At 40.4% G+C, this 15,348-nt stretch overlaps 1 protein-coding gene across 8 annotated transcripts in view; it reads right to left on the bottom strand.

Moving 5' to 3' along the window:
• Positions 1-11,069, bottom strand: part of RUFY3 (RUN and FYVE domain containing 3) — a 67,645-nt gene extending 56,576 nt beyond the window's left edge. For 3 of the 8 annotated variants that reach the window (XR_011651140.1, XM_053922137.2, XM_071221286.1), the window contains exon 1: positions 10,477-11,068. Coding sequence is in view for 6 of the 8 variants with exons in the window: in XM_053922137.2 (XP_053778112.1) it covers positions 10,477-10,834 (358 nt within the window). In the remaining 2 variants the exon portion in view is untranslated. Of the gene's footprint in view, positions 1-10,476 lie in introns of all 8 variants that reach the window. The other 5 variants (XM_071221284.1, XM_071221285.1, XM_071221287.1 and 2 more) reach the window with 4 other exon arrangements.
• Positions 11,070-15,348: the final 4,279 nt, after the last annotated feature.

Genomic DNA, 15,348 nt, shown 5'->3' with positions numbered 1-15,348 from the left:
CAAGTAGGCCTATGTGAAGTTCAAACCCAAGATGATCTGAATAATACTATGTTCTAGCTGCTTACACAGCTCAAATTTTCCACAATATGATTGACTCAAAGCAAACAAGATTCGCATTTCAAACTTAGAAGTTACATTCCTTTTAAAGTACATTTACTCAGTTACTTTTATAAGACAGAGACTGATTTGTTCTGCCCAATGTCCCTGTTATACAGTGTGGAAAAACTGTTACTTAAGGTAACTACCATTTATTGAATTTCTATTTTCTGCAAGATGCTTTATATATACCCTATCAAATCCTCACAAGAATCCTGCAAAATAGATACTGATAACTCCTCTTTACATACAAGGGAACCAAAGTTAAGCCAAGTGACTGGCCAAGATTGCACAATTAGTGAGTGGCAGATCTGGGACTCCAAGCTGCTTCTGTTTAGATGCCCCAAAGTCCATGTTTTCTTCTATACTTTGCAACTATCAGCTTTCAAACTTTATACCTTAATGCTTCACAAACCTTAGTCACTTTTATACATTTAGCTCAGGTTTTTAATAAGGGGACATTTTCTGAGAAACTGAGAACTCAGCATGGATCTTTCCTGCTATGTGCAATCATTTCTGAATACGGTATAAATCATAGTCTTATTCTTAAAATATCACTGCAAATACACAGATGCCTCAACAATAGGTCTAGCTTCAGTTTTTTTTTTAACGTCATAAAAAGGGTTCCATGTTCTTTCTACCCTTCTAAAGCCTTTCACTCAACATCGTGTTTTCTAAGACTCATCTACACTGTAGTGTGGCCACTGTAGTTTTACCCTTTTGTTACTGTATTATAAGGTCATTATAAGGTAATGTTTCACTGTATATATAAACAATTTTCCGATTCTTTTCCATGCTGGTGAGCATTTGGGTTATTTCTAATTTTTTCATTTTACATTATATTATTTAGATACTTTTCAGAAATAGATTTCTGTTTTTTTTTAAAGATTTTATTTATGTATTTTTAGAGAGGGGAAGGGAGGAAGAAAGAGGGGGAGAGAAACATCAATCACTTGCCTCTCATGAGCCCCCAACTGGGGGCCTGGCCTGCAACCCAGGCATGTGCCCTGACCAGGAATTGAATCTGTGACCTTTTGGTTTGCAGGCCCACGCTCAATGCACTGAGCCACACCTGCCAGGGCAGAAATAGATTTCTTGCAGGTATGCCAGTTTGTCCTAACAGGTCTGAAGAGACCGTTTTGCTAATTTCTTTTATAATAGCTGTCTCCTATTACCTAGTTCCTATTCTGCACATAATAGTGCTTCTTAAAATTTGTTGACTTGTGCAATTAAATCAGTTTGTAAATCTCACAAGTTATGTTTCCCAAGGCTTTCTGAATCACAGTTTTAAAATTTAAGAAAAACCTCATCTCCTCTCCTCTGATTTCTCTAGTTGCTATTAGCAAAAATGGATTTCCTTGATAACGTATCAAGATAATGACAACTGACATTGGTGGAAAGCCCAGATGTTTTGTTAAATTATAAGATTATTCAATGGAATGATGGTTTGTTTACTTGCTCCAGTCCTCCCTCCCTCTTCCTTCCTTCTTTCAGACAGAAATCTATTATGTTAACCTCTGATGCTACTAATATTTCTACAGTTTAGGGTTACACACTTGGCAGACTAGTACTACTGTGTGGATATTAACCAAGGATGGTAAAAAGTACTTGAAAATGATTACAACTGAGAATCTGAGTTACTATTTTGTTAAAACAAACACCACCAGGAGTATTACAATGCATAATCATTTTAGTTGTTAAAATTAACCAGAATACTAGAAATAACTCCTACTTAATAAATAAAGCTTATTTCAAGGCTAAATGGCAGTAGACAATGATTTAAAGACATCAATCTACCAACAACTTAGTACATAATCTTGGAAAATTTGTCCTCTTGTCTTAATTTACTCAGCTATAGTATGAAAGTAGATAACTCACTTCACAGAGACTGTAGGCTCCAGAAGAACTTTGCTTGCTTTGCACACCATTGCACATCTGCTTAAAATAGTACCTACCAAGTACTAGAGTCTCAATACTTACTGGTGTAGACATGTACCTCTAAAGTACTCCTTATTCCTGAAGTGGAATATTTCCACCCTCCTCTTTCACTTCAACCATGAAAACCCCCAAGTCCTATAAAATTAAGCTATATTTATGCTCCAATGGACAGGTCACTCTGACACAGTCTGCATTCTTTTGTACCTAACAGAATCATTCATGTAATACAGATATGACACCTACTATGTGCTAGCCACTAGAAATATGAAGAGCAAGGCAACAGCCAAGAAAAAGTCAATTACAGGTGTTTTAGAAATTCCTAAGTCCTTGTCACACAGATAGCTATTCGGTGTTGTTTACATACAACTACTTTCTCTGTCAAACTGGTGACCTGTGAGTTTCGTATTCATTCATTCATTTTTTAACAAATAGGGCTTTACTGAGTAGAAAAGGAACTAGAGGGTTGCTGCTGCCTGGAAAGGAGCCTCTAATTTGGGACACGGTTCCAGGTGTGGGAGGCGGTGAGGCAGGCTGAGAGAGCACGTGGACACTGGAGTCAGAATGCCCACAGTGACCCTAGATCCACCACCGAGACGCTGAATAACCCTGGCAAGTTACTTGTTTCGGAGCCTGTTTCTTCTCTGCTGAAATGGGGATAATAACAACTTCAGAGTTAAATGAAACAATGCAAGTAAAATGTTTAGCACGTGCTTAGCACAAAGTACACAGTCAGTAAATGTCAGCATTATCATCATTATTAGTTCTCCCCCTTTGAGGCTTCTGGGAAAAACAAAGCAGAAACTCCATCATCACATGAAATGAAAATCAGTAAGGATGAATGTTCATGGGACTGAGACAGAGGAAAGTAAAAAGGAGATCTGGGCAAAGGGTATGCTAGGGCATCTTTTGGCCTTTGAGGAAGGAAGAAGGGATGGGTCAGAATTTACCAGCATTCGTATCAGGTGACCAGATTTCTTAAGTTCATAAAAAGGCAAGGGAAGCAGATGAATGTCTGTGGGAGGTCCCTATACAGATTCTAGAATAAGAACTGTACTCTAAAACCCAGCATGCTGAGATACTTTCTCCTGCTTTCTACATGCCTCTGCTGTCACAGCCTGCCAACCTCTCCTTTCCTGTGATTATAAGGTCTCTCCTTTCCTGTGACTCGGTTTCAAACTTTTCCACCTCTGCTCCACCCTTCTTCACACCACTCGCCGACCCATGCTGAGTTCAAGTTCATTTGGTGTGGAACAAGCACAGAACCAGACAATCACTAAGAAGGGCTCTGCTAAGAATACCACGTTGGTCAGCAGTCCTCAACTCCTGATACGTTTTAGGAAGACTATGAACTTTTCACAATTATTCAAATACAGCTATAGTACAGGGCATGGCCACGTCGATGCTTAGCCTCTCAAATACACTGCTTTGTTACTCTAAAAGCATCTCCTTTCACATAATTTCAAGCCAATTCTTTAATGCCTATGGTACACTACTGACTTCCCAAAGTAAATTTTAAAGTTCATACTGGAGCCACTTTGCACTATCAGAAGGCGTTTCAAAGTTAATAAGGTTTAGGTAGAAATATAACAGTTGTGATGTCCTGTAAAATTCATTAAAGTACAATTCTACTTTTATTTATGATGGCTACAGGTTACCTATAGTGCCAGGATAAAGAGGAAGCCTATCTTTTAAGCAAATCTTGTAATTAAGGAATTTTCAAAAATACTAGTTAACAAGGAAATACCATTATTTTATCCAGTTTATCCTGCCACGCTCTCACCTTCTTCATCTGCCTACTTTTTACTACCTATAACTGCAATACGAGAATACGTTCTCTTAACTTCTCGTTAAATTGTACCTCTTTAACACAGTTTTCTGTTAAAAGTCAAACAAAAAGGGAAAGATGCAAGACAGGAACAAAGTCAGGTGAGTATGTTTTGAGGCCAATAACTAGTCTTTTATCCCCCAAATTGCTTTCTTTTGCCATCTTTCCTCTGATCTCTCTCCCACTCAGCCACCTCTACTGCCCTCTACCCGAATTGGTTTATTTAAGGCCTTGGTGAGGGAGCATTCAGTGATTAAGAACATGGGATTTGGAGTCAGACTATTCAGGAACAGAAATTAATTCTGTGTTTCAGTTAAAGAAAATTCGCCATATATACAAATATTGAATCATTATGTTGTACACCTGAAACTAGTATAATGTTATGTATCAATTATTCCTTAATTAAAAACAACAAACAAAACAAAACAACAACAAAAAGACACCTCTGGGGATAGGGCCAGAAATCTGTGTTGACAAGGTCTCCAGGTGATTTTGAAGTATGCTACAATTTGACAGAAGACCCTTCCTAAAACCACAGAATCTATATCTCCATAATATCATCTTCTAAATTCAAGGTTGCTCCATCATCAGTTTTGTGTTTTATAATAATTTAGATTAAGTCACACTAGAGACACCGAATCAAATATTCTTATGAAAAACATATGTTGCATCCATATGTTTTTCTTATGTCTTTACTTATATGAAGTCTATGTGGACTCCTCCTCCTCCCCGTTTTTTCTTCTCAGCACTAATTGTTATCTAGTAGTTTGATGTATTGGCTCTTCTATCTATTAGAAATTTTTAAAAAAGATTTTATTTATTTATTTATTTAGAAAGAGGGGATGGGAGAAAGAAAGGGAGAGAAACATCAATGTGTGGTTGCCTCTCACGTGGACCCCACTGGGGACCGGGCCCACAACCAAGGCATGTGCCCTGACTGGGAATTGAACCAGCGACCCTTTGGTTTACAACATGTGCTCAATCCACTGCGCTACACCAGCCAGGACTATCTATTTGAAAGGTAAAGAAATGCTATATAGAGCTATATAAATATATATTTATTTATCAAACAAAAAATTAATACATGCGAAGTTTTTAGCTGTCTGCCTGGCACATAAAAATACTCTATAAATGGCAGCCACTAAGTACTGTTATCTTAGTAGTCACATTCTTTATTCGTAATTGTTTGGGTTACCTAACTACAATAAAACTTTCGCTATCTAATGAAGAGTGGCATCTAGAATGAAGATCAGAAATAAGAAAAAGTAACACTTATCTATAAAGAATGAACATATGGTTATTAAGAGGGGAGCGGCCAAAACAAAGTCAAAGACTCAGAGGTTACACCTAATATTCTGAAGTTTGTGACTGATAAAGCTATCAGTCACAAGCCTTATCTAACTTTTTGGTGATGCCAGGCCAGAAGAGTAGGTAAAAGAAAAGTGGCAGAAGAGAAGGGAGAGACTGGCTGGGAAGAGAAACTGACAGACACCAGTGGTGATAAAATTGTACAGCAGAAAGGCTAGCAGCAGAAAGGCTGCTTAGCCACGACACAGGAAACGGGGCATGACCCAGTTCCCTGTACCTCAGAAGCTCAGGATGTCCCTGGTTATTTCAGCTGTGTGTGGAAAATACCCACCTGCATTTCTGGACTTTTAAGGGCTAATCTCCAGTTCTATGGAAGTCACTAATTTACAATTACACACTGTCTGAAAAAGGTGAATTTCTGAGGGTTTTTTTTTTTCCTTATGGGCACCTGCTTATAGCTTCCATTTGACAGCATTTAATGGATCAGAAAGTGGTTCTTAGTGTTGTTAACAGTTGGAAAAGAGCTGAAGGCTAACAGTTTGTTAATTACAGTATTGTAAATGCAGCACTTCTCTATGTTAATGATATCAAAATGCTGTCTTTAAAAAAGTCACAAATCCAGCTGCTCTAAACACTACTAGCATGAAGAGGAATGCTCAAAACTTTTGGGTTCTGATGGTTAGACATTCTTCCTCTCCATAGCCCAGTTTTAAGCAGCTGCCTCAATATTTACGAACCAGAATAAAGTACGTTTGTCAATTCAAAATTTGAAAAGCATGTAGCAGATGAACTGATTGATGTGTATTCAACTCCTGACCAGGTAGAATATATTTTCTAGAGTACTACTAAACAGTGAACGAAGATGAGAGAGAGAGAGAGAGAAATAAAAATGTCTATGAAGGGTAACCGAAAATCAATGAATATATACACATACACACATAAATAATATATATACATACATGTATATATAATATATACATATCTTTATATTGTATGTGTGTGTATGAAACTGTGAACATAAAAGTAATTTTATCACCTTAAATATTCATCCCTGGGCTCATATATAAGAAAGATCTTTCCCCAAATCAGAGACTCTTTAAGTGCTACTGTGAAAAACAGTCAAATGCTTCTAGAAGCCTTACTCTCAGCACTTTCCATGGCTCACGTACGGCACTCATAGTTAGGTATACTCGACTTTGAAGTGGGAGGTCATAGTAAAGCTGCCAGTCCTTCCCCAGGATTTTTTCCCTTCTTTCTATTCCTCTCCTAGCCCTCCTCCCATCTCAAAACAGCACATACAGAAAGAAGGCTGATTCTTTGTGAGTGGGACAATTTTTTTTTTTTGTATACTGCTGTAATTGAGAGAGGAAAGACCAGGGCAGACATGTGGGCTACTTGCATGGCATTGCCTTAGATATAAATGTTTGCTGCAGCTCTGAGAGCTGGAAGAAGAGTAACTGTCAGATGGTAGGAGTGCCTCTTACCTTGTAGGTAAGCCAAGGAGAAGCCATCTTTTACCCATCCTGTCCAACCACAAGATGACTTCTAAAGTTACAATGGAAAAGGAAGGCATTAAAAGTATTGCACCATGGCATGCAAGTTTTGTGTTGGCCGAAAAGTCCATACGGTTTTATCCGTAAAATAAAAGACATATTTTTCACTTTCACAAGTAACTTTATTGATCTGGATATTCTGAGTATGTCGGCTATCTCCCGCATGGTATGACATTGATTGTTCTCAATTAATGTCTTGATGTGATCACTGTCAACTTCGATGGTCTACCCGACAGTGGAGCATTGTGCAGCAAGTAATCTCCACCACGAAACTTCACAAACCACTTTTGACACATTCGATCAGTCACAGGACCTTCTCCATACACTGCACAAATCTTTTTCTGTGTTTCAGTTGTGTTTTTACCCTTCTTGAAAATAATAAGCATAATGTGCTGAAAATGTTGCATATTTTCTTCCATCTTCAATATTAAAGTGGCTACACAAAAATTCACCAATTTTGATGTTTTTTTTTTTAAAAATGCAGGCTGATATGACAGTTGTCACAATATAATTTAACAACATTGTTTGAAATGTAGTTAAAGACAACTAAGCACTACTAGAGCCATCTTACGGAAAAAACCAAATGAACTTTTTGGCCAACCCAATAGTTCCTTCTTACCTAGGTGATGAGAAAATGGTGTGGAAGGTCATATACCAAGGGGGAAATGGCCCCATTAAATATGAATGCACATGTCTGTGATTGTATGCAAAAGTTCTAAAAGAAAACTCACCAAACTCAAAGGTGGTGTCTCAGATAATAAATGGTGGTGGTGATGGGGGTTGAGGACCCACAGAGAAGAAAGTTCACTTTGTATTCAATGCATTATTATTATTATAAAACATCTACAAATGAAAATAGATCCATGTGTTACTTGCAATTTTTATGCATCAATTAAAAATGACATGGTAGAAACTTTTATGATATTTAAAAGGTAGAACCACAAAAATTTAGCTGACTACCAGCCCTCAAAGACTAACAAGGGACATAACTAGGCCCATCCGAAGTCTTCTTTCACACTGCATTTAGGAATGCTGACTACTTTATGGACATTACATCCTGAAAGATTTCACACTGACACATGAAGCCTGAAAACTTTAGGCTATCTCTTCTGCACACATTTTTGCTATCTTCATCAGTGTCTTTTAACTCAAATGTAAAGGTTAACTTTGAACTCTCTGAGTGAATTTAGAATTTCTAAAATAAAAAGATAATGCCTTAATATACAGGGTGGGGCAAAAGTAGGTTTGCACTTATGAGTACATGGAACAGTTTATTCTTGTTTTATTTTTATTAATTACTGTATTATTTTTTATACAAGCAACTGTAAACTTACTTTTGCCCCACCCTGAATAGTCTCGCAAAGGTATACATTCTTGGCAAATACATTAGCCAGAGTTAAAAATTGGGTGTTGAGGAGGCAAGTATCCATTGGTTGTTTAGGCTGAGTGCAGGTATTATCCTGGTAATTGAAATGCAAAGTCTTTTAAAAAACTGTTAGGTCTCAGTTGCTCAAATGGAGCCAGGAGAGCCAGGGTTCTGATATCCAGGTACATCATAGAAAGCAATATTGCACGGACTCTGCAGGGCAGTGACAAGAAAGTATTTCTACTAATAAACAGAGTATTCCTATTTCCAAATATGCATGTGTTCTAAGGTATATATAAAAATAACAGGGTAAAAATGAAAAGTCAGCCTAAAACAAGAAATATTTTAAGTCAATTGTGTATGTCAATAACATATGTATCAGTGAACTTCTACTAATTTGAAATGTCCTCAGTGACTGGTCTTTAACCACAGCGGAAGTGGGACATGACACTTTCCCTATAATTTTTCTGAGCACTTACACACCAATAAGCTATTTCAGAAATAGAGACCATGAAGAACTATTGGAACTTTATGTGCTAACCAACTGTGCTATATACATCTGCTGTTATTGTAGGGATTTATGAAACTAGCTTTAAGTCTTCCATATCTGATCTTGATCATACTTAGGCTCCAATTTTTAAACAACAGTTAAAAAACAGTGTCAACCCTTAATAAGAGGAAGGAATCAAATAAAATTAACTGAACTTAAGATTAATCCCTACTAGTTACACTAGCCAATGGTTGAAAAATTCTTATATTTCAAACCCTACACCACAACTGTTAGTTATAAACACCTGATAGGGGTCTTCTTCATTCCACAGTGATGTGGTTAATAAACAGATATCACAGAAATAAAAAACTTTAAGGAGAAAAAAGAGACTGTGCTTAAAGAACAAAGTAGAAAGCAGATTCCTTAGAAAATGAAAAGCACTCACTTCTGCCCTGATTAGATAGTCCCACCTGGAGATTAGTGCTGACCAATACAGCTCACCATTTATGGCTTTACTAAGACTCTTTAAGTCAACGGTCAGTATTAGCTCTCTTTGTAGGTAAGTAACAAAGAAATAGAGAGAAAATAATACAGGGAAGTAGGAAAGGTGACACTGGACTACTTCTAACTGCTTTCAATGGACCATAACATAGGAGGAACCATCCCACCGGTTTTGGACATGCAGTGTTTGCTTAAAGAGCAAGAGATTGGTAGGCAAGGAATCTGGGTCAACTTCATTCTTTCTCTTACTCTGCACTTAGCACAAATCGCTAATACTGATCCTCAGATTCCTCATCGGAAAAAGTGCATCATATTTGGCTCCCAGAGACGTGAGGATAAACTATGACAATCACAGTCGATGCACGTACGAAATACTCAACTAAGGTTAATCTTCTCCCAGACGTTGGATCAGGTGGCAGAAAAGGCTGTCAGGGTTTCTTGGCAGTGCAGAGCAATTAAAAGGTTTGCCTTGGTGCTAAAAAACAATCCCCAGTGCTATGAGAGAGTGAGGGAGAGACTGACCCTCTTCACCCTAGGCAAATTTCTCTCCCCTTTCAGAACTCAAACAGCAAAGTATTTCGCATTTTATATATATCTTGCCTTGTACCTTCAGTCACATTTTCACAGTGTAAGATCTGGTCTTTTAAATCAGATCTAACACTTCTCCCAGAGTCTTTTTATACACAATTGCCTACTCTAGGGCCCGGCTCATTACAAGTAGCAGTAAACATTTGTTAACTAAAAGAGAACACACGGAGTAGAGTTAGCTGAATTCAGAGGGCTCCTGTGACTGTGGTTTTAAAAAGGTAGAGGCCTCTTCCAGCCTAACGATATAATCCTGGGAGGTGCCCTGCCAAAGCTTCCCCATCCCCCATTCTGTTCCCGACTTCTCGCGCACCGTTTTTGATTTCTTTTCCCATTCCCTTGGACGAATCTGTACTCTTTAACGGTGTGGAGTGAACGCTAGTAAAAAATTTACTCGTACAGCTGAGGCCGCCGGGGCAGCGGAGCAGCAGCCACACCTACACCAAGGCGCCAGGAGCCCGCAGAAGGCGCGCCGGCCAGGCAGCGGGGTGTTTGGGCGCCGCCCCCTCCTCCAAAGCTTCGGGGGAGGATCCCAGGTCCCGACAGGGTCCGCTACCCCGCGAGCACGTGAGTGTCAGCCGAGGATGAGCGCCCTGCCTGGGAAAGAAGGGGAGGGCGCGCCCGGCGGGAGCCCGCGGCCTGGAGAGACTCGGAGGTATTGATCGAGCGCCCGGACCGCGGCCGCCGCCAGCGCTCCGGGACAGGAGCTTCCCCAGAGCCCCCGCCTCCCCGCCGGCCCGGCGCCCCGCTCCGGAGACCCAGTGGGAGGCGGGGCTCCGCGGACCCGGACCGGTTCTTCCCCGCCGCCACTCACGGTGCTTGCTGCCGCCGCTGCCGCCGCCGCCGCCCGGGTAGCTCAGCAGCAGGAACGGCAGCGGGGAGCCCGGCGACGGCGGGGTCCTCCAGGCACGCTGTTGCTGCTGAGGCGGTGGGCGCGCTGCGAAGCCGGCGCCTCCATCTCCCGGGTAGAGCAGGAAAAAGGGGGCGGCCACCGGCGAGTCCGGCTCCGACTGTCCGCCCGGGGAGGCCGGCAGCTGCCCCGCCCCGCCCTCTGGGTCCGCGTCCCCGGTCGGAGCGTGGCGCGGCTGCTCCAGCGGCTGCTCCCCGCCCCTCGCCGGCTCCTCGCCGTAACTTTCCGCGCCGGCGGTGGGCGGCAGTGAGGTCTCAGCCATGCTCGCTCTTTCCTACGTCGCCTTCGACTCGATCCCGGGCCTGGGCAGGGCAGCAGAGTCACGGTGGGGAGTCGCTGCCCCGGCCCGTCCGTGCCGCCGCCACCTTCCTCCTTGGCCGCTGTCTGGACTCCGCCACTCAGTCCACAGCCCGCCTCGCCCAGGTCCGAGCCAGCTGGAGCGACAGCCCCGCCCGACGGCGCGGCCTCTTTACCGGCCGCCTCCTCCCAAGGCCCCTCCCGCCCCGGCCCCCAGCCGGCGGCGCGGCTCCCCTAGGGGGCGGTGTCTCTTCGCACTTCCCGCTCGCCACCCGCAACGCGTCCCTCCCCGGCGACCCGGGGGAAGAGACGGCCGGGCTGTGCCTCGTCCTCAGCTGCCCCCTGCACGGCCCTTCCGAGCAGTCAGCTCTTTGCTCCCCGGGGCTTGAATGGTGGGAGCCCTGACAAAATACGTAGAGGCGTTTTTGTGTGCAACCGCCTAACTAAATCGGTAGCGCGGAGGGACTAAGATCGGGGTTTGAAGGTTGGGTGAAAGCTAATTTTAAAAAGGAACCTCCTCCCACCCCCAGGCATTAAACTGTACCATTTGCCTTTCACATACTAGAATTTTAAACGTGGATTCACTGTTTTGATTCAGGAGCTTTTTGTGTGAGAAACCAAAGGTGGGTGTCTCCGTTTCACCACCTCTTTTGTTCGCTGTCATGTGCACTGTATGGAAACCTTGAATTTGCTTTGACTTTCACTCCCTGGTTTCCGGTGTTCCGGGTGCGCATGAGTGCATTTTAAACCGAACAGCTTAGAATTTATATGACAAGCATCTATTACGGGTCGACAGTTTTCACTTTCATACCGCCTCGCTAGTAATTGGCCGCTGTGGCTTTATTTTGACTATTTGAATCAATGTTTACAAATCCAGTAATTCCCATAAGTAAACATTCTTTCTCTAATAAAGACCATTTCCAGTTACTATCATTATTCTTTATGCTGGATTCTGTGCATGTGCTCTCGCATTTCCCAGCTCACTGGCTTTGTGTTCGGGTTGTAAAATGATGGCATGAAATCCATGTTGACTCATAATTAAAAATCACTGTTGTGTAACATTTTGCCCACCTGCTTTTCCCTCTTACTGTGGTTTGTCTTTCCTCCTGTAGAACTTACTTCTCTCTCTCTCAAAAAACTAAACCTTTTATTGTTCTTATTCTCTGAAAATGACTCTTGGAATTACCACAAGAAATTACCATACTATCGTTCACCAAATATTTTAAACAAAACGAAATTTAAAAGATGTTTACAAGAAGCTAACTTGAAGCAGTCAGAAAATTTCTTAGCTTTTCACTTTGTAATATTCTCCTAACTTGTAGATCCCAGAGTTACTGCCCACTTAAGTAAGTCGTCATCTGAGCCTAGATTCCTCTTCTGTAAAAATGTTTTTATTACTTATTCATAGGTATATTGTGAGGGTTAAATAAGAAATATAAGTAAAGCCTTTAAAACAGTCTGGCATAGGGTAAAATAATAATTATTAGCTCTTTATCATTTTGGCAAAACAGCATGTAACTTAAGAACAAACTCAGTGGAGAAAAGAAAAGCCTTTTCATCATTTCCTCAAAATTTTGGAAGTTTGTGGGGCTTTTTATTTGTCTTGGTGATGTCTGGATATAAAAAAACATTAGCCTTTTAGGAGTTGCAAATTTGATCATACCTTGAAGAGAAAAACGAAGAGATTCCAGATGTTATTTTTCTTTTCTGTAGAGAAATATTCACACCTTTTTTTAGCCTCCAGACATAACTACAGGTAAAGACAGGTTTTAGTTATTGCAACCTGACACAAAAATCCACAACTTGTTCTAAAAGCTTGCTGTCTGCTTCAATTTTAAAATTAAAAAAAATTTTCATTACAGTTAACATTCAATATTGTATTAGTTTCAGGTGTACAGCATAGCAATTAGGCATTCATGTAACTTACAAGGTGATAATCACCTAAAAGTCTAGCACCCACCTGACACAAAATATAGTTATTACAATATTATTGACTATATTCAGTATGTCTTAATTTACACCCCCCTATTTTGTAACTGCCAATTTGTATTTCTTAATCCTTTCACATTTTTCACCCAGCCACCCAACCCTGCATTATATGGTTTTAACACTCATCCTTAACTGGAACTTTTACCCTGTTTTTGCATGTAGACATTTCAAAGTATCATTATATTCTTGTCAGGTTCCTTCACAGAGATGTTTTGCAATGTTTCAGTAAAGAATTTGACAATGTACACTTACGCCATTCTAGGTAGAAGAAGAGAGCAGAGTCCTCACAAATCACCCTTGAGAAAGGCCAATAAGCAGCCAAGGGAGTCATCAAGTCAACAAAGCATGAAATGCTATCTAGCCTAAATTGCTAACTTTCTCCTTTCTAGTTAGCTAAGATACCTCCAGGTATTAGAAACATTGACATGCTATGGAATCTTGCAGGGTACTGGGGCTTTTTATGCCTCTCTACTTTAAAAAAGTTCTATTTATGCTTTGTGTCATTAATTAAGTGGCAGTGTAATGAATAAAGAAAATCAGCTGAAATATGAGTCCTTTAAATTTTACATGGAATGCTATTTATGAGCATTTTCTTTAAAGGTGGGTGGTACTCCAAGTTCCTAGTTTCTTATGCTTTCAGCTTTTGGATCAATAATATAATCACAGCTCTGCATAACCCCTAGTGACATAAAGGCTTGATTCAGCAGTCACACGTATTTAGAGAAGCCAAGATTATAAAAATAAGCCTAAACATGTTGCTCCTTCTTGAAAATGCAGAGCAACAAAAATTCAAGCCATTGTAAGAATCAAGCTCTATTTTCTTGTTATATAAAGGGCTGCTTTTCTACTTTATCTGCATTTTATTTTTATTTGTCCATGTTTGGTTTTTTGAAACCCTTGGGTGATTTTAAGGATGGACACTTAGAATATATTACAAAACTTTTTAGAGATCAATGTCATGGATGTACATTTAGCATAAGCTTCTTAGAGCTGTAATCAGAGAAAGGGTAACACTTGAGAAATGTTGATATTCTTTCTCAGTACAGTACATAGATTTATTATGATTCCAAAATGGATTTCTTGAGCCATTTGTTTTTCATTGTGTGGTACTTGGGAAAAGTCTTATTTGAAAACAAGGTAATTCTTCATGTTAAACTTCTCATTTTAATAAATGCAGGAATTTATTTGTACTAATTAGTTTATATAAAGCCTCAGTGTGAAAAGCTGTCTCTCTCTCTTCTTTTTAAATTATTAACGCTGGGAACAGTGAAACAAGGAAGGGCTTAGGATAGCAGAAACAGCAAAGAGCCTAGCCCAGGCTGCTTCAGTTCTCTAAAAATGTTATAGGAAAGAAATGAGCCTAGGTGGGGCTGCTTTAGCTCACTAAGTCAGAGAAAAGGGGGACCTGGAGACAGGTTCAGGGGGTTAGTCTGGGACAAGCTGCTGCTGTTCATTGCTCCCCTGGCTGCAAGTCTCCTGGGGACCCTTAGAGTTTAGGAGATGCCCATTGTGGGGAAAGAAAAGAGAAGGGAAGGGCATGTGTGTGCTTCCTGAGGGAGAGCCTGCTGAAAAGCTTTCTTCAGATTCCATTATTCTTTCCTTTTGCATTACTAGGTTTTGATTGCTGTTGTTAGTATTGATGATTGTTATTTGATTATTTTTCCAAAACATTTATTACAAAAATACTTAGTCAATACATACCTCCTCTCCATGTTTACTGTATATCTATAATAATCACTTTAAAAAAAAAATCCTCACCTGAGGATATGCTTATTGATTTGAGAGAGATCGACAGTTGCCTCCCACATGCGTCCAGACCAAGGATGGAACCCACAATGTGGATGTGTGCCCTGACCAGGGATTGAACCTGCAACCTTGTGATATATGGGACCACACTCCAACCCACTGAACCACCTGGCCAGGGGCTGTAATACTCTTAAGAAATATAAACACTACTTTTAATACAACAATGCACTCTCAATAAATATCTTTTATCTTAAGCAAGGTATTTAGTCTAGGTCAAGCAATGGCAGTTTTCTTTGGGTGGTAGAAATACCATATTTTTGGGGCTGTAAGATGCACTTCCCCCCCAAAATTTGGGAGGAAAAGGGGGGGAGCATCTTATAGTCCGAATGTAGCTTACATTTACATTGGCAAAATGTTATTAAATATTTTACCACATTTTTTGCTTCGAGAATTTTTTTTCCTATTTCCCTCCTTTAAAACCTAGGTGCGTCTTATGGTCCAAAAATATGGTATGTATTTTTCTACTCTTCTGTACTTGCACGTAGTCTATCATGAATGTTAACTTTGTAATAGGAAATAGTAAAATACAGTGAAGGACTGTTTTAGCCTATCTTTTTTATGAAGACCTGCTAACAGCAAGCTTGTGTTGTCTATACTGTGGAATAGAATTCCTACCCTAAGGGAGCTTATCATATTTTGTGTCTATTTAGTTTTAATCTTAATAGTGTCGCTAGACCTCTCTGG

The sequence above is a fragment of the Desmodus rotundus genome, chromosome 4 (assembly GCF_022682495.2).
Source record: "Desmodus rotundus isolate HL8 chromosome 4, HLdesRot8A.1, whole genome shotgun sequence".
Taxonomy (NCBI): Eukaryota; Metazoa; Chordata; class Mammalia; order Chiroptera; family Phyllostomidae; genus Desmodus; species Desmodus rotundus.
Note: the sequence above shows the minus strand (reverse complement) of the source record. Positions and strands in the feature narration are given on the sequence as shown.